Below are 18,589 nucleotides of genomic sequence, written 5' to 3' on the forward strand. Positions count from 1 at the left end.
TTACTATACACTGTAATCTCAAGGCTAGTGACTCCTGATCAAGACTCATCCAGGGGTGGTGGGAGCTTTAAGGTATTAGGAACGGGTGCTGGTGATAAAGTTTCAGTTGAAAAAGGAATTGTTGACTAAGAGGAGGATGTGTAAGAGCTAGGTTGGTCTCATACAGACAAAATTCTGTAGGCCAACCTAATTATTCAGGAATCATCATAACAGATTTTGGCTTCCATGTGAACATGGAATTGTCTAACAGCCCAATCCTGAGCTGCCTGGCGTGCGGGGCTGCAGCAGCGCTGGAAATGGCTGCGGCTGCTGCTGCTGCATCCATTGCGCTCCAGGCTGCTGCTGCCGCCTCCTCCTCAGGAGAAGGGGACTTTTGTCCCCTTTCCCCCAGGTAAACCATGTAGCCACACAATGGGGCTACTTGATTCTACATTGACCTGAAGCTCAGCGTAGAATAAAGAGCCTCCGTGTCGGGCGGCCAGCCTCCCTCCCACCCCTCTCCCTCCCCCTTGTATGCCTTCTCCATCCTTCCCCTGCCCCGGCACGCCTCCTCCCTGTCTCCCTCCATGCCCCCACCTACCTCTCCACTGCTTGGCGGTCCACATGACATTTGAGTGGCAGGTTTCTGTTGCTCCCCTGGCACTACCCCAGCGCTGGGCTAGCACTTCCATAGCACCGGAGCTATGGCCCACAAACTTGCCTTACAGCGCATTTGAGACGGTGCATGCTGGAGGTTAGCCAACATGCTCTGTATAGGATTGGGCCCACAGTTCTCTGAGTATACTATTTTTCTGCAATACAGTGTGATTAGGAATATAAGATGCCCCTTTTTGTAATTGTTACCTCTTAACTTTTTAAAGTTGTGTCTCTTCTTGATGTACTTGGCACATGACGTGGGAGGAGCATGTATGAACCTGAGACTCTGTTCTAAGCGCAGTGGTTCCCAAACTCTTTGAGCTAATGGCTCCCCTTGACCTACTAGGCCATTGGCTGTGGCTCCCCGTTAGGGCAACAATTCTATGCATTGTATAGGGAGGCGGGTTTTTTTGTGAGGATTCTGTGGCTCCTTGGCAGGTTTTCATGGCTCCCCAGGGAGCCACAGCTTACAGTTTTGGAACCACTGCCCTACATGCTGAGGGTCCTGTGTAAATCAGCCTTGTGTAGCTGTTCATTTTGTGTGACAGTAATTGTGTCTACAGAAAAAAAGATAGAGATAATATACATTCACATGCTTTTTTAACATGCTGTGCTTCACATTTATCTTTTCTTTTTAGGCTGTCCTTCTGGTGTATGATATCACCAACCAGCAGAGCTTTGAAAACTTAGAAGACTGGTATAACGTTGTGAAGAAGGTCAATGAAGAGTCAGAAACTCAACCACATGTGGCACTGCTAGGCAATAAAAGTAAGTTGTTAAATTGTTACTTAGTTGGAATGTTTTGGTGATCTAGCTAAAATGCAAATCAGCGCTATGTTTCATTTTCGCAGCTCTACGGCACAGTGATGTGCGCCCTAATCTTGCAGACATTGGTACATGTGTGGTCCCTTTCATTTTACTGGCACCATTGTGCATTGATTTTGGCAGGCTCTGGCCTGTAGAATATAATATTTCATGCATTAGACCAAATGTGGAGGGGGGGGGCTATATTGTGACAGCAATCACAATGTTTGTCTGCCAGGGGATATCACTTCACGGAAATAACTTGCTTCAATGATTAGCAGCATGATATTACCCATAAAACCTGGGAAACTTTGCCAGTGTGTTTTCCTTATTTTTCTCATATAAAATGGCTGCATTTTTTTTTTCTTGAACCTTGCATGGTCAGCAACACACAGCTTGATCCTTTTTTTCCCCTTCCTCTTCATTTCTAAAATGCTGTTTATGGTCACTATCAATTTTAGTGCTTGATTGATGGCACCATTAGTGTGTATAACATATTAGAATAATATAAGTAAGAAAACTAGGGTCCTGCCACAGTGTTGATAGTGTTGCAGAGTCAAGATTGGAATGGGATGGTAAAGGTAATAGGAGCTATACACACGCTGTTACATATGTTCTTGTAAGATCATCAGCAGGAGCCTTGTTTTCCCAAAACCATTTTAATAAATACCTTAAATGACATCTCTGCCTTCACATGTTGGAAGATGAGCACCGTCTGTTTTCAATGAAACTTTTTAGAAAGCAACATTTGTTTAGGTTTCCCTTCCCCTCTACATTCTTTGGGGCTACAGAAAGGGTAGAGTGCCCAGCCATCGCTGCCCCTTCTAACTGCTTCATAGTGTAATTGCATTTTGAATTTCCTGACCGTCATTTGAAATGTGTGAATAATATTGTGAATGTGTTTTAGTCTTTGCATGTATGAAGACTTACAATTCTGTGCAAAGGCTTACAGATACTATATTTCTTGCTAGTTTTGTTTTGATTGTTAGTAAAAGATTAATTTAATTACTCTGTACTGTATGGGCTTGGGAAAACCTTATGTCAATTTGGCATTCATATAATCTCGTCTGTGGGGAGTTAATTTATGTTCTTTCTACATCGTAACAGAAAGCAAGCATACCAGTCAATGCTAATACCTTTCATAAGAGTTGAGATGGTATGTACAGAGAGTGATGTCTGTGCAAATTCTTTAATTAGAATTGGTGCTAAGAAACTGTAAAGAAAAAAAGGCAATTGAGCAGACCTCCGATTTAGAAGTTCTTTATTTTTGACCAGCCTAGCTCTGGTTGCCATTTTAGAATGTCTCTGCTTTTTTCTATTCAACATTTAAGATTGCTGCAGAATATTGAAATTTTTGATTTCACAAAAATTGCTATGGTCAGCTGTGATTTTAACATAAAGGACAAGAACTAAGCATTAAAATGGGAATGTACAAAACCCCACTACCACCAGAGTATAATTTCAGTCTCTTTGGACCCAGCCTCTGCCCTTAGCGTAAGCAGAATGGTTTTAGAGCTCATATGTTGGCAGGATTGGAATTAACAATCAACTTTGTGTTTTGAGGCTTAAGTGGGGGATGAGTCTTGAACAACAGAATAAATATTCCTTTTAAATTTGTATTGTGCCTCTGTTCTTATCCATATTCTGCAGTTTCTGAATCAAACTGTTTTCTATTCTTATCATACTTTTTCATCTTGTTTTATTGTCTACAGTTTTGTGTATGTAGTGTGTACCTGCCACTTTGTAGTTTACTGAATCCCATGAAGCAGACTGTTGCCTATGAAAATTCTTGCCATAATTAAATATTTAGCTGTTAAGATTGCCATAGTACTGCCAGTCTCTGCACTTGCACTCTTGTTGGGTTGAAGATGAAGGTTCTTGTGGTTCTTTGCTCACCTTGACATAGATTGGATCATCTAAACTCTTCAGTGGTGCTGAACTTTTGTTCCTTCTCAAGGCAGCGTGTATGCTTTTAAAAAAATGCTATGATTGTGCTTTTTAACTATTTCCTTGTTTGGTAACTTCCTTTATATTGTAGCTATATCACTACTATTAATAATTTTATTGCCTTGATAATGACATTGTTTTATTGATATTTATTATTCTATATTGGCTGCTCTTGGCAGAGAGAGGGGAAGCAGGCTATAATTTTTAAAAAGTAAATATTTTGCAGGATTTTGCAAATCAGTAATCCAAATTCTTTGAGTTCTAATCCAGAACTCAGAATCTGGCAGCGCCAACATGCTGGAGTTGGTAGTCTGGGAACAGCAGGTATTCTATTGCTGTAAATTTAACAAATTTGCCTCAGTTTATGTACCTAGAATCTTCTAATGACAGGACTTTGTCAATTACAGGGATCAATTATGAGAAGGGGGGCCCTAAAATACAAGAATGTAGGCAGCCTATTTGCTCCCCCCACCTTACCTACCTTGAACTGAGCTGTATGGGGATGTAGAAATGAATGTTTTTCACTTGGTTTTGCTTGGTTGTTACTTTTGTTACTAAAAAGTGTTACTTTTTAAAATTAACATCTTGATGCTATGCATATTTCTTCAGTAGTCAATTTGAATTAACATTCAGTTCAGTTAGGATTACACCCAATAAAGTATACATTACGGCCTAAGTGTGTAGTTCATACATACTTTCATAGGCGTGTCCATCACTGAACACAGTGATGCTACCTACTAAGTAAACATGTACATTTATCGAGTGGCCGCAAAAGGCCACTGGTAAAACATGCTTCAGTTTTACTTGTTTCTAGAATTTTGTTTAACTTTTCTACTGCATGCTTCCAATGATGCCAGTAATTTGGACAACTAGGAGCATTAGTTATCTGAAGAATTAATTTGCCACTTTTTAATTATATACTGTCACAGGGGTGCTCACACTTTTTTGGCTCGAGAGCTACTTTGAAACCCAGCAAGGCCCGGAGATCTACCAGGGGGGAAGGAAGCATCTGACAGACACCCCCTTTAATGTATGGAGCCCCTGCTGGAGTCTAGTCAGTTTCGTCAGTTTTGTTGCTGCATGCCTGAAGAGCAGCTAAAGTGTCAGTTTCAGTGTCAGTTTAGTGTCAGCTAAATATGTCAGTTTTGTCTAGTCACTAGACGAAACTGACATATTAACAGTTTGGAGAGACAGGGTTTCGCTATCTACTCATTTTGCCTCGCGATTTACCGGTAGATCGCGATCCACCTATTGAGCACCCCTGTACTGACACATAGCTTCTTGGATGATCCAAGGTGGGTGGAACATGCAGGGAAATGGGTGTTAGAAATATGATGGAAAAGTTGTTCTAATGAATCAGTCCCATAACTGTTTTGCATTCAGTTATGATGGTGTTATGGCCTTTAGGAGGAAATATAGTGGCTGATAATATTTCGGTGAATTCATAACTGTTGCTAAGAACTTTGGTTCCAATTCAGGCTTTCATGTCTAACAAGGGAAACAAAGAAAAACATATTTATTTTTGCTTACAATTCAGTTACTTTATTCACTACCGACTCCTATGAGTTAAGTAAAACTTGTTAAGTTACATATGGTGCTGCTCTACTTTTTCCTTGTTCCTGATGAGTACGATCAGTGTTTTTCTTCCTTATCACATTTATAAGCAAAACCTGTAAGTGTCAAGTCAACATTCCTAGTGGATAAATTGTGACCTAAAATTAACCCAGGCTACATAGGAGCTGCTGCTGTTTGATTTACAACTGGATGATTGGCCCGAGGGCAGTGGTTATCAACGACTTATAGAAGGGGTAGGAATTATCAGGCAGCCGTGTAGTGTGGATGGATGAATGATATCTCCTCTTGGAGATATTAACCAGATCCTTTCCCAAGCAGAGCCTAATAAGTCAGTTTTTTAAACATTCATTGTGACAGATGGGGCCAAGAAGAGAGTGCATCAGTGCTAATTAAAAATGTTGACGGTATATTCACCACAGTGATGATTAATTGAGGCTGAAGTGCTGTCTCTGAGCAGGAAATGTTGTACTGTCGTAGAGTGGAGTTTAAAGGTTACATTTTAATGTAACTCCTAACATTAATGCATGGAGTTGTCCAGTCAATTGGGGCAACATAATTGTATTTAAAACTGTAATTGTAGTTATTTTTAAATAGATCTATAACTTCTGCCAAAGCATGCTTAGATATTTCCAAACAAACTGACCAAATAAACTCTGCTGGGTAATGCTGCTTTGTTTTGTGGAACAAGAAGGTGCCATAGTGACTTCCTTGGTTAGGCTGGGATGGCAAATCCTAATAAAAAATAAATAGTTGTACATTTTTTCATATTCATTACAAGGAGAGAGTTTGAAATCTAATACCTTGTTTTAATACATACGTATCTTATACAGTAGTGTCCTGGATGTCTGTGAGTGAGTCTGTCTACCTCTTTTTCCTGAGCAGGAGAGGTACCTTCAGAAAGCTGATGGTAGGATGAAAGGTAATGGACAGAGGTGTTTGTTTCTGGTGAGTAAGATAGGATTACAGTGTTACTGAACACAATGGGCTTATTTTTGAGTAAAATAACACCGTTTTCAAACACTTCTAGTAATGAACTGTGCTTGAACGTTTTGACCATCTCCCCATGCCATCTTACTGCTTTTCCTGGAGAAAGTAAAAGGGTCTTCCAACACAAAGTTAAGGGGGCATTGTGAAGAAAGTAGCTGCTTTACCAGTTCCCACTTCTTTTCTCCTGTTCTCTCTACTTCTACGTTCACGTGGGCCATGCTGCAGATCACAAACATTTTTCACAATTTCTGCTAAATATGTAGGAATTACTATATAATGGCCCAGGCTATTAGACAGTTGAACATAACAGCAGTGGGGTAGCTGTAGCTTCCTGTTCCTGCAAATGAAGCGGAGTGCTTTGTCTCGACCTAGCTTGGCAGATAAAACCCGCTTGTTAATGTATTTTGAGCAGTTATTGGTCCAGAGATGCCAGCCTTGTTAGAAATTCTGGTGCCCATACAAAGTTTTTAGGATGGTGAATTAAGTGGGCCATAAATTGCCTTACCAATGTGCTCCTACATTTCAGGCTATTTTGGATAGCACTGCTGCGTTGACACCTCTTGTGCTAGCTATGGTCTTTAAGCCACAATCTGGTTCTTGGGTATTTAACAGGTTAATCTTCTCCCACCATTTATCTCCATGCCAGGAAAGATGTCACCTGATTTCTGTGTGACAGGTTGCTGCTAAGGCTCTCTAGCAGGCCCAAAGACCCTAGCAATACACTGGATATAGGAGATCTACACTGGATCTTTAAATTCCTCAATGCGATTGAAAAGAAGGCAACTGTGGCTTGTACTTCCTCTTTCTCCTTTATCTTATCACCTGTCCTTTCTGCCTGATGTCATGAGCAGGACTCCAGGTGTTTTGCATGCCAGGGGAACAAAAACCATCACTGTTGGGGGTGGTGAAGGTGGACTGGAAAGCTACTGCTGTCCATTTTTTGTTGCATTACAAAATTTAAAATACAATGCAGATTTTCAAGTTGCATTGGGAACAGAGAACAGAGACTCGTGTGATGCTTCCTGGGAACAGAGACTCGTGTGATACTTACTAGCAGAGGAACTCTCGTAAGTTATTTATTTTTTACATTTTTATACTACCCTTCCTCCAGGGAACTCAGGGTAGTGCACATTGTTATTTCCTTCATTCTGTCCTCACAACAACCCTGTGAAGTAAGTGAGGCAGAAAGGTAGTGACTGGCCTCAGGTCACCCATGAAGTTTCATAGCTGAGCAGGGACTGGAACCTGGGTCTTCCAGGTCTAAATCCAATTCCCAAACTACCAAACCATCCTCCCATGAAAGTGTTCTTGCTTATAGAATCAGACTGTTAATCTGTCAGGACTCCGTGTTTTAATTTTTATTAAATTGTTGTGAATATTGCTGAAGCCTGCATACCATTTTTATGCCATTCTAATGTGGCTGTGAAACTTCCACACTTTTCAGCATGACAGTGTAGTTGTCATCATGAGTAGTTCCTAGTTCAGTGCACTTAGTCTCAAATTTGTTTCTTGGCAATTGCTCCTTAAAAGTTTCCATAGTTCATTTACAGTCTTACAAAAACTGTGCAGAGTAATGATGGTTGGAACGGTGCAGCTGAACAGCTTTCCAATCCTTCAAAATTGAACACTTTTATTTTTTCTAATGTGCAGTTGATTTTTTTGTGTGTGTCTGTGTCATACTTGAAGGTACTGAGGCGAAAGAAAAGAACACCAAGTATTAGAGAAGAAAATTCCTCAGAACAGCAGGAAAAAGCTTCCTTCAGTGGAGGTATAATTAATGGTCACAAAAAGAAATGAAATTCAAAAAGACTTTAATGCAGAATTTAATTGCATTTCATAGTGAAACAGTCTTTCAAATACATTCACACACATAAATTAAAAAAGGTATTTGTGGCACATTGAAGACTTAAAGCAATGTAGGAATTCTCTTTCTCTTCCACTTTGCAGAAGTGTCTCCACCTAATCACCTGAAGGAGATTCTTGCCACTCTTTGTAAATATGTTTATATTAAAAAGTATGTATGTGTTGATCTCCTAGTCAGATGTGAAAAAGATGACCATAGTGCATAGTATCATAAGTTTATTTTTACAAGAGTCTTAAAGCTGAACAAATGATAGCTGGAAACAATTCTACATTTAGAAAGTTCAAACTAGCTGGCAGCTTTAAGTGGTGCTCAATTTCGACCTATTTAATCCTGTGGTATGAAACCTCATATTTCCCTGAGAGTGCAGTCCTGGCCAACACTTAGGCTGGCCTATGGGACTTGGGCTGACTTTGAGGTGTCACGAATGTGCCGTAAAGCTTGTTCACACCACCTCAGGAGTTGGGCAGGCTGGTGTGAGGAGGTGTTCCGGCCTCCCGACACCAGTTCAGGCCAGCAGAAGGTGATGTCACACCTGCCTTGGGAAACCAGCCTGGGGGATGGGGAGTGTGGTGGAAGGGTGAAATGGGCGTTTTGGGGCAGGAGGAGGGCAGATTGGTGAGCAGACAAGACCCAGGAGGGCGGTGGAACCAGCCTGGGTGACCTAGACTGTACCCTAACCCCCTCCTGGCCAGCCCGGTGTTTCACTGGGCTACTCAGATCTGCACCAGCAATTTTGCTGATGCAGATCTGAATAGCCCCATAGGGGTGGCTGCCACACTACATGGAGTAAGTACATGGGGTAACTTACTCCAAGTTGCATGGCAGCCTCCTACAGTCAGCCTGCCTGTTCCGGTGCAGGATAGCATTGGGGTGTAAGTTATCTTAATGATGGAACATTGTATTTGAAAATTGTATAGCTAAGATAACAAAATATTGCCATGAAATACTAATTAAAATTGAAAAACATACAGTAGTATGAAGGGTGATAAGTGAGAAATGGTAGTAAACAATAATATGAGTATATTCTTATAGCCATGTGTTAGCCAAATAAGAGACATTGCCAGGAATTTTGTCTGTCTGTGTATGAAGGCATGATCTTCTGGGAAGTTATACTTTGCATGCTCAGTTAAAGGAAATGGGAACTGCACAAGCAGTCCTGTGCAAGCTCCATTCATTTCAGTAGCTCTTGTGTAGGAGAACTTTCTGATAGATTATATCAGCATATACATAAATGTAGTTTAATAAATATCCTTCATCATCCATTGTTTGAGATGAATGTACTTTTGTTTTTTGGAATTTTTTTTTCTGTGTAGAATTTTTTTTTTCTGTGTCCTTTGTAAGTTGGTCATCTCGCAACAAATGGAGAACTCTTACTTGCTCCAAGGGAAGTAGAGGGGTGTGTGTTTGTGTGTGTCTGTGTGTGTGTAGAGAGAGAGAGAGAGAGAGAGAGTTGTGGTTGATATGTATGTTAGGAAAATGGAGCTTGAATGAAAGCTATGAGCAAAAAATTTGAGAATGTGTTCTTGGTTAGTTACCTACAATTTATCTTAACTTACAGTTTTTGCTATTGATGCTCTAATGAATCTCTTGTTTTTTAAAATACAAAGGTGCAGCATTGTCCATCAAGTAAAATGAAATGTTTTATAGTTCTTTTTAAAAAATAAAGTTTGCTACCTGTATCAATTGCAAGGCATAACTGAGAGGTCTAATTTCTACCAGTTGGGCTGGCACACAAATAACATTTTTTGGATAACACAGAACATTCGGCTTCGTTGTGGATAATCAACATTAACCCCATGCAGTGCTTTGGCTTGATGGATTCAAGCATTATATGTGGTTGCGCTGCTCCAGCAAAAGGTTAAGTATTAATGGAAAATGTTCACAGCTCTTTTACTCAAAGAAAACATGTTACTTGTAAGTTTTCTTTTGATTTTTACTTTTACAGTTACATTGAATGTCTTCATTCATTTAGCCATCCATAAAGCAAATATTGTTGCACATGCAGTGGATAATAAGTCTTTTTAGGGCTACTTGTGTGGTATGTCACAGATCATTAACTGCAAGTAACCACCTGACTTGAGGGAAGTCTGGAAGCATCATTACAGTGAAATGAGCTTTTATTTCTGTATCACTGCAGCACATTGATTTGTAGGAATGTCTCCATTAGCTACTGTGGAAATATATCCTTACCAAAGGAAGCTGATGATAGAGGATAACGAATGTTCAATTGTGAGGAGGACATTAATACTGGGCGTTTGGACAGGGTTTGAAAAGGGAAGCAGAAATGTGTTCAAGAATGTCTATAAATCCTGTTCTGTATATGCCATCAAGTATTTTTTTATAATTGTTTCTTTCACTGAAGAGTGAATCAAATTAGGAGCTGCAATAAAACTTTGCTGCCAACGTACAAGGTTGGTGCTTATGCTGCAAATTCATCTCCAATCTGTATATTCACCAAATATAATGTTTGTTTACTTCTCTGCTAGTGTGGCTGTATGTGTTTTGGAGTGGAGAGGGATGAAAGGTGGAATAGGATCATCTAGAGAGAAAAATAAGACTTCTCAGTTTAATTCCAACTGGACAAAAAATTGAGGATTTTATAGCACTCCTTGACATTTGTTTATATCCTTCTTTAAACAAAAATAGGAATTCTGAAAAATTAGGTATATTTTTCATGGCCCCTAAAATTAGGGTAATGTAGCAATTATGGTAACTTGGACTTTTCCGAGGTGGTGATTCAAATGGCAGATTAACATTAAATAAAACATTCTGCACTACTTTTGATTTTAATTTGTAAAATCAGGCTATTAATGACCTGCCTTCTGAGACTATTGCAAGAATGAGTGAGGTGAACATTATGGACATTATCCAGTTGAAGTTGAGCACATTTATGCACCATATGATTTTGCTGGGAGAACAAAACAAATGCTTTACGCTGTTGCATTGAAATAAGTGGGAATGAAAGGTTTTTAATTTTGTCTTGGTCCTTTGTACATGTTAATGGAACTGCATATTCAACAGGAAGCATAGAGTTCTCGGGGTTGCTTGTAATGTTCTAAGCAAGATGAGGAGAGGAGAGATTTGTAGGAAAGATGTAGCAAATGGTGTGCTTAATTCTTGTATGGTCTCCACTTTTTCATCTTTAGCCCCTCCCTTCAACTGCTTTTCTTCCTAGCCAGCATTCCCAGATGTGCTTGCCATTCAAGTGAGGAAAAACAAAGTAGGAGAGGATTGCAGAGAAGTGTAGCGTGGTTTGTGTTCCCCTCTTGTCTGCAATCTGCCTTCTGCAAATTTGCCACCACTTTGCAGGCTGACAGCAACCATGGGGTTGAGAATCCTGTTGTCAGATTTTTCCTTTATGGAAAATTATTTCATCAGTGAATTAGTATACATCTATCATTTTATCAGTTGGATTTCTAATAATCTAATAGTCACAAACAGAAGACAGAATTGGTCATGATCTAAATGTTATCCTTCTCGAATGACAAGCAAATACATGTTTGGCAGGAGATAGAAAATACTCAAGAAAAATACTTGGAGGTTAAGGATGTGCTACCTGTATGACTTTTTTGATGCTGCTGGGGATTTATCTGCCATTTGTTAATCTGTTTTCTCATTCTTATAACTTTTGTAACTCTGATTTTATGTTTGATTCTGTGTTTCACTTTGTGTAAAGTTGTTTTGAAACAGTAGTTTATAAATCTTCTAAATAAACAACATGAACATGACTTGTCCAACTACTGATCACATAATTCTGTTGTTTTTCAAAGATACAGTTGAGCTCCTGTTTGGGCTCTGGTTTTAGTTTTTAATAATGGTTTTCTCCATTAATTTTTAAATGAAACATTTTTGAAGATCTTTATAGTAAGCATTTTGCTGGAAGTTTCATTTCTCTACAGAAACATTGGTTTTCTTCCAATATTGGTTCTTTTGCCTTCCTTGTACTGAGAGAGGCATTTTAGAGACTGAAAAGTGAGCATGTGAAATATTAGCTGTTTTTCTGATGTTGGTTTGGGCTTCCTCTTGTGTATAATCAAATTGTTTGTTTAAATGGAAAAATGACAAATTTTCATTATTGAATTTCTTATTTCAGTATCTCATATTTTGCCAGTTTTCCACTCATCTTCATAGGACATAGGTTGGTCAATCCTTGAATTAGAATTAAGAGTAATACTTCACTAGTTTATTTCAGTCATATCAAAATTAGCATAGAGAGCAGACAAATATACTTAGATTATATATAATGTCCAGAGTATTTGTTTTAACACAATCTCCTGTGATAATTAGCAGCATAATTTTCACTGAATTATTTTCATGGAGAACCTTGCTTCGCTTGTTTCCACATCTACACTTTATTGAAAAGCAGTAAATAAATTATCTTAATTTAACAAAGTGGTTGACTCAGTAAAAAGAAGACATGGTTTTCTGTCCCAGAGGGCTCAATTTTTAAAACAAAAAAAGATACGCAAGTGACACCAGCATGAAGTTACTAGAAAAGATGCTGTGCACAGATGAATAGTTGATTTTCCCCCTGCTAAGTATTATTATTCATTATTATGAAGAATATATAGTGCTTTCCAATGAGAGTAGTTCACAAAGCCATTTGCAGAGTAAAATAAACTAAGACATTGTTCCCTGTCCCCAAAGGGCACATGGTCTTTAAAAAAAAATACAGACGAGCCACCAGCAACAGGCACTGGAAAAGGCACCGTACTAGGCAAAGAGGGACAGTTGCTCTACCCCTGCCTAATATAAGATAATGCCTCTTTAAGGTACCTAGTTGCCTAGTTAGCAGGAGTGAAAACTAGCACTAAAAATGACTTTTAGCACAGATAGCAGGACAACAATCCTATACTAGAATTTTTGGGGGGAGTTCTTAGCCCTTTTCCATGGAACAAAGTTAGTCCATTGCCCCAATCAACATTGTGCCAATTAACTACTCCTGGTATTAGCTGTGTGCCAACTGGATGCCTTTTCTCATTCACAGCTACATGAAGCTGCAGCCCTTCTTGGATGGTTGCCATATGTTCCTGGAGTGCTTTTGCTTTCGGTGCTGATTTGAACAAGCCAAAGTATGTTCATCAAGACTGGCTTGGCTCAGCTCCATTTTTTGTGGGCGTTGCTGACACGGACTGAATTTGTGCTGAAAGTATCACTTGGGAATACTTTCAAGGATTATGGCCCAGCCTTTTCAAACAAAGTCTGGAGTTGTAGGATTTAGAGAGAGACAAAATTGTAACTGTGGAACGCATTTCAGTGCCATAATTGTGTGTAAGCGTTTGTGTGGAACTGCCTTAAATGACATCATCATCTACATTAATTTTAGAGAGTCTTGTCTGCCTCATGTGACTTCTGACCCCAGTCACTTAAACTATTCTCTTTGGAAACCCTTAAGCTCTTTTTCTGAAAAGCAGGAATTAAATTGATGCCATGAAAAAATATGATCCCCACAATAACAAACCGTAAAGTACTGTTTTTGGATGTTGAATAATCTCCTGGATGGGATGGTTTGGGACTGTTACATGTCCCAGACCAGTTCAGGAATTGTATTCTCCTGGCCAATTTTATAATACGTATGATCAGTAATTTCTGCTCTCAAGTGCATAGCAACTTATTTTCTTGGATAATAACACACATGTGTGGCTGCCTTGGAGTATCACATTTTGGTATACATTTTATCAGGTTTGCTTTTTTTGTGACCCATGCACTAAGCAATCACACTTTGGTTTTTCAATTGATCCTTGCAATTAAAAAATATTTTGTATGATAATCTGGTTCTTAAAAATAAGTTCACTGATCTTCTGTGTGACTTCTGTGCAGTCGCACATAGTGGTATTCTGCACATATGCAGTGCTGACCTTGGAAGCTTCCAGAGTGTTGTTGAGTATTATTCTCCTGGGCTCTAATGGATGGGAGAACCCTGAGAGTACTGTGTGTCTCAAGTACAGGTAGAAAACCCAGCAGAGAAGAGAAAATTCTGTTTCAGATATGATGGTGGGGTGGGGTGGCAGGCAGTGCATGTGCATGATTTCTAAAGATGCACTGAAAGTCTGCATGTGACTGAAGAAGCACTTTTGTCTCTGTTAGTGAATATGACTTTCCTTAGCTGGTGAAACATTTCACTTAAGTTGTCCGACATCAGAATCATAGAAATTAGGAGGTCCTTGAGCACCACAGATCATATTAATTTCTCCTTGTCTGTGTAAACCAGGCTCCAAGCTTTTGAATTTTCGGTTGTGAGTAATCCTTTCCTTTTTGCAGAATGAGCAAAATGTTTTTACTGTTTACCTAAAGTGCCCCAACTCCTTCAAAGGCAGATAGCAGTGAGGTGAAAGGGCAACTCGATGATCTCTCTGCATCCAGTTTCGTGTGTAAAGTAACTGTGTGCATGTTAAACAGCCTAAATATTCCTCTTTTTTTTTTTTTTTTCAAAAACACACACAGTAAACATTTGACATGTGAATCCTTTACCCAGGGCTACGTGTTTTCTGTACTGAGACAATTTGGATTCTGCACTAAGCAAAGATAAGCTCCACAACCTGTGTTGATGGGTACAAATGGAGAAAAATGTATTTTGCATGATTCAGAGTTTACTAGCGATGAAGAGGGGAAGAGAACCACAGAGAGCACTGACCCCTCTTCTCTAGTTCTGAAAATTTTAGTTAGTTCCTCCTTTGACTCAGGGCTGGCCCATCCATGAAGCCAACTGAAACTGTTGCAGGGAGCACCTATTTGCATCCAGCTACCTGCCTTCACTTATCCTCCTCTCTCCACTCCCTGGATTGAAAAAAGGAAGAAGTGTTGGGGGAAAATGGAAGTGTTGAGGAGAGGTGAGTGGTGGGCTAGAGTGTCAGAGGAGCAGAGGTGGGCACAATCTCCAGATAAGGGGAGCAGAATCTAGCACCAAGAGGCCTTTGGCTCATCCTGCTCTTGAGATTTCAGTAGATATTGCCTACACACTTTGAAGATCTTCACATCCATAGTGCAAAAAAATTGCTTATCAAAAAGTAGAGATTCTTGAGAAGCTAAATTCTACACCAAGTATTCTTTTTCATGTTTTTATACCACCTGTCACCCAAGGATCTTGGGTTGGTGTACATGGTTCATCCCCTCCTTTTGTCCTCACAACAACCCTGTAAGATAGGTGAGGTTGAGAGATTGTGACTGGCCCACAGTTACGCAGGCAGTTTCATGACTTAGTGGGTATTTGTACCTGGATCTTCCAGGTCTAAGTCCAGCACCCAAACTGCTACATCCTGGCTCTCAGTAACCACACTGCGCACTTTTCTGTGTTCCTGTGAAATTGCAGCATATACACAGGTCTTCCTCTTCTTTTCTTGTATGTTTTGCAATGCCTTTCTCCCCTAGAAAGGTAAAATCAGGTGTGGTATCAAAAGAAGGATCAGTTTGGGGGCATTTTAGGAATAGCAACCTGGGTCGAAGACATTTTTTTGTTTTTACATTTGAAGCCTTTTTTTTCCTTTTTTTTGGGGGGGGGGGATGAAAGTGTCTTAAAATATTTTTTGTAAACGGAACTTTTAAATGACCAGGTAGTTTTCTCATTAGAAAATTAATAATTTTCTTAAGCTGTCTTCTGGTCAAAAGCATAAACAGCAAAGTCAGTGGACTCCCTTTGGTGTTTATAACATCCAGTGTGAGATCAAAGCCGAGCCAAAGATTTTTCAGGGAGTTTGAGTAGCTGCATGTTTCATGAGGTAGATCACTTGGGCAATAATGCACATTTCTGAGCACAGCCAGTACTTTTTCCAGCTGCTTTACAGTGATATCTTGAAGCTTAAAATGTAATCTGTACGGGTAAACCACAAAAGCCACTCTATATTAAAGCAGGCCCAGATAGTAAATCACAACTGAACAGCTGGCCTCAGTACTATAAAGTAATGAACTTATTTATTAAAAAATCTAAACAGGAGAATTGTATTAAAAAGTAAGGTGTAATTTCTAGTCCAGTGGATGTAGTTTAAAAATAAAATCTGGAAGTGTTCTAGATTAAGGGTCAAATTTATGAACATCTGGTCCTGGCTGTTTCTGTGTGATACTTGCACTTTTTACAATAAAAGTGTGAAACATGTTTCTCTCCTTCTGCCATATTAATCATGCTTCTCTGCAGTTCATAAACCTCTTAGTCGACCTTACACGAGTGGGTTTTTCCCTCTTTACACACTTGTTAAAATAATTACTCCATTATTTGCCATAAAGCAAGTGTTATCGTAGCATCAGGGGTGGGGTGGGGGGTGGTATACTTACATCAGAAAGTTGACACATTGAGTCATGTCTGAGCTTTGAATGTGGTTAGGTTTTTTATGGTTTCAGAATGGCATCAGTACTGGAATAACAGTGGAGACTGGCTATTGATGGGAGTGATTATGTGTTACATCTTTAGATAATTGCTGAAAAGTTGTGTATAGCACTGGCAACAGAATGCGGTTTCCTGAGACTGACTCTTCCTTTAAAAGGTTTCTAGCCCTTATGGAGATCTACTTGACACTGTGCGGGTAGAGATATGGGAGAAAACAGTGATACTGAAATAAAAACATATAACACTGCTTTCTGCATGTAATATTCTTTTCTTTAAAAAAAATTACAGATCCAAGTTTTATATATGCAATTAAGTGTGCCTAATTACCCATTATAATTACTCAGTTACGTAAAGCCATGCACCATACTGATTAATGTAGCAAATTGTTAAGTGACCCCATATCTTTTCAACAGTTCAATTCAATTCCGCAGTTTGATAGCACAGAAAGAATAGCAAAGCAAGAGGGGTATATCTGCAAGAGGCCTGCCATCTGGATCTCTAGGGGGCCCTGTCTTGCACTTTGGGAACTGTGGCTTAAAATAAAACCAAAAAACACACTTAGGCTGCAATCCTAACCTCACTTTCCTGGGAGTAAGTCCCATTGAACACAATAGGACTTACTTCTGAGTAGACATGGTTATGATTGTGACCTTACACTCCTGTGATAGAATGGCCTCTGTATTTATCCCTCAATTGCCGCATATCACACAAGTTGTTCTTATGGTTGTTGACCACAGGTCTAACACTTTCTGACAGTGAAATATAAGAGTAGCTGAGAAGTAAAAATGGGAGACTGGTTTCCTAGGAAATGACAGGTATTTATTTAATAAATTTCTATCCCACCCTTTCTCCAAGTTGAAGCTGATTTTGGCTTAAGCGGCTTCAGGTACATTGGAACCAGGTTATGTTTCTTCAGTACATCAACTCTGCAAAAAAAAAAAATACTGAATCAACATTCTAAATATTTTGAAGATGAACTCAGGCATCTGAAAACTATGCTGATAAAGCACTGTGATAATGAAGCTCTGGGAAAGGTCAGTCTAAATCAGTGATTTTGAACTTTTTCTGTCTCATGGCACACTGACAAGATACTAAAATTGTCAAGGCACACCATCGGTTTTTTGTCAATTGATAAGGCTCACCATGCTGTTGGGGGAGGGGGCTCATATCCCTCACTGGCCCTATTAATAAATGATCCTCCCCCAACCCCTGCAGTGCACCAGTGTGCCACAGCACAGTGATTGAAAATGGCTGGTCTAAATGTTGTGAACCACAGCTGATGCCTTTATGTCTTAAGATCTCTTGTGGAAGCCAATTTGAACCATTTATTGTGGTGTTGGAGTGCTTATATCTGCTTCTCACAGTGAGGGGGCAGCCCCAATTGTGCCTGTGGTTGGCATGGTGAACCTTCTGGGAAGATTTTGAAATGACTCTGAACCGCACTTTATGAGCTGCCAACCATTTACTACCTCAAATTGAAGACCGTGCCCTTAACAACTACTCAGTTTTCTGGAGGAAAAATCCATTATGGGGTACAAGTCATGATGTGTATGCGCAACCTCCTGATTTTAGAAATGAGTTATGTCAGAATGCCAGATGCAAGGGAGGGCACCAGGATGAGGTCTCTTGTTATCTGGTGTGCTCCCTGGGGCATTTGGTGGGCCGCTGTGAGATACAGGAAGCTGAACTAGATGGGCCTATGGCCTGATCCAGTGGGGCTGTTCTTATGTTCTTATGTTCAATGGCTTGCAATGAATTGCAATGGCTTAGCAATGAGTTAATCACTGGTTCTCAAACTTTTAGCAGCAGGACCCACTTTTTAGAGTGTCAGGACACACCCAAAGTGATGTCATGACCAGAAGTGACATCATCAAGCAGGAAAATTTTTAACTATCCTAGGCTGTAATCCAACCCACCCAGGAATAAGTCCCATGTACTATCATTGTTAAAAGCATATACATAGTAGCCTGTTACAAGTACAGATCTGTAACATTTCCCCAAATGCAGTCACATACCATGGTAGCATCAAGTCTAATGTATTAAAAATAAAATACACATTGAAATTAATGGGGACCCACCTGAAATTGGCTCATGACCCACCTAGCAGGTCCTGACCCACAGTTCTAGAGAGTCTAGAGAGTCTGGTCTAGAGAGTGTATGAAAGCATTTAAAGGGGGCAAGAAAACATTCTGCTTCAGCTACAGTTTTTGCACATTTTGATTGCCCTATTCCTATAGCACTTCATATGTGCTCCACTTTGTTGTTGAAAATTATGCATAAATCAGAAGGGAAGCCTTGAGCATTATTTATGGTGTATGGAAATTTTATACCTATCTACATGATAAGAAATTTTGATTTATTGACTAATCAGGATCCAATACAGCATTTTTAAAAAACTAAAACAGCGTTGTTCTTTTGGTAGCAGCTCATATTACTGTCAGCATATTTTTATACTGTTC

At 39.6% G+C, this 18,589-nt stretch overlaps 1 protein-coding gene across 3 annotated transcripts in view; it reads left to right on the plus strand.

Annotated features, from left to right (window-relative positions):
- RAB28 (RAB28, member RAS oncogene family) overlaps positions 1-18,589 on the plus strand; it is a 68,424-nt gene that overhangs the window by 18,059 nt on the left and 31,776 nt on the right. For all 3 annotated transcript variants that reach the window (XM_066632101.1, XM_066632099.1, XM_066632100.1), the window contains exon 4: positions 1,275-1,404. In XM_066632101.1, coding sequence (XP_066488198.1) covers positions 1,275-1,404 — 130 coding nt within the window. The remainder of the gene's footprint in view (positions 1-1,274; positions 1,405-18,589) is intronic.

This window comes from Tiliqua scincoides, chromosome 6 (genome assembly GCF_035046505.1).
Source record: "Tiliqua scincoides isolate rTilSci1 chromosome 6, rTilSci1.hap2, whole genome shotgun sequence".
Taxonomy (NCBI): domain Eukaryota; kingdom Metazoa; phylum Chordata; class Lepidosauria; order Squamata; family Scincidae; genus Tiliqua; species Tiliqua scincoides.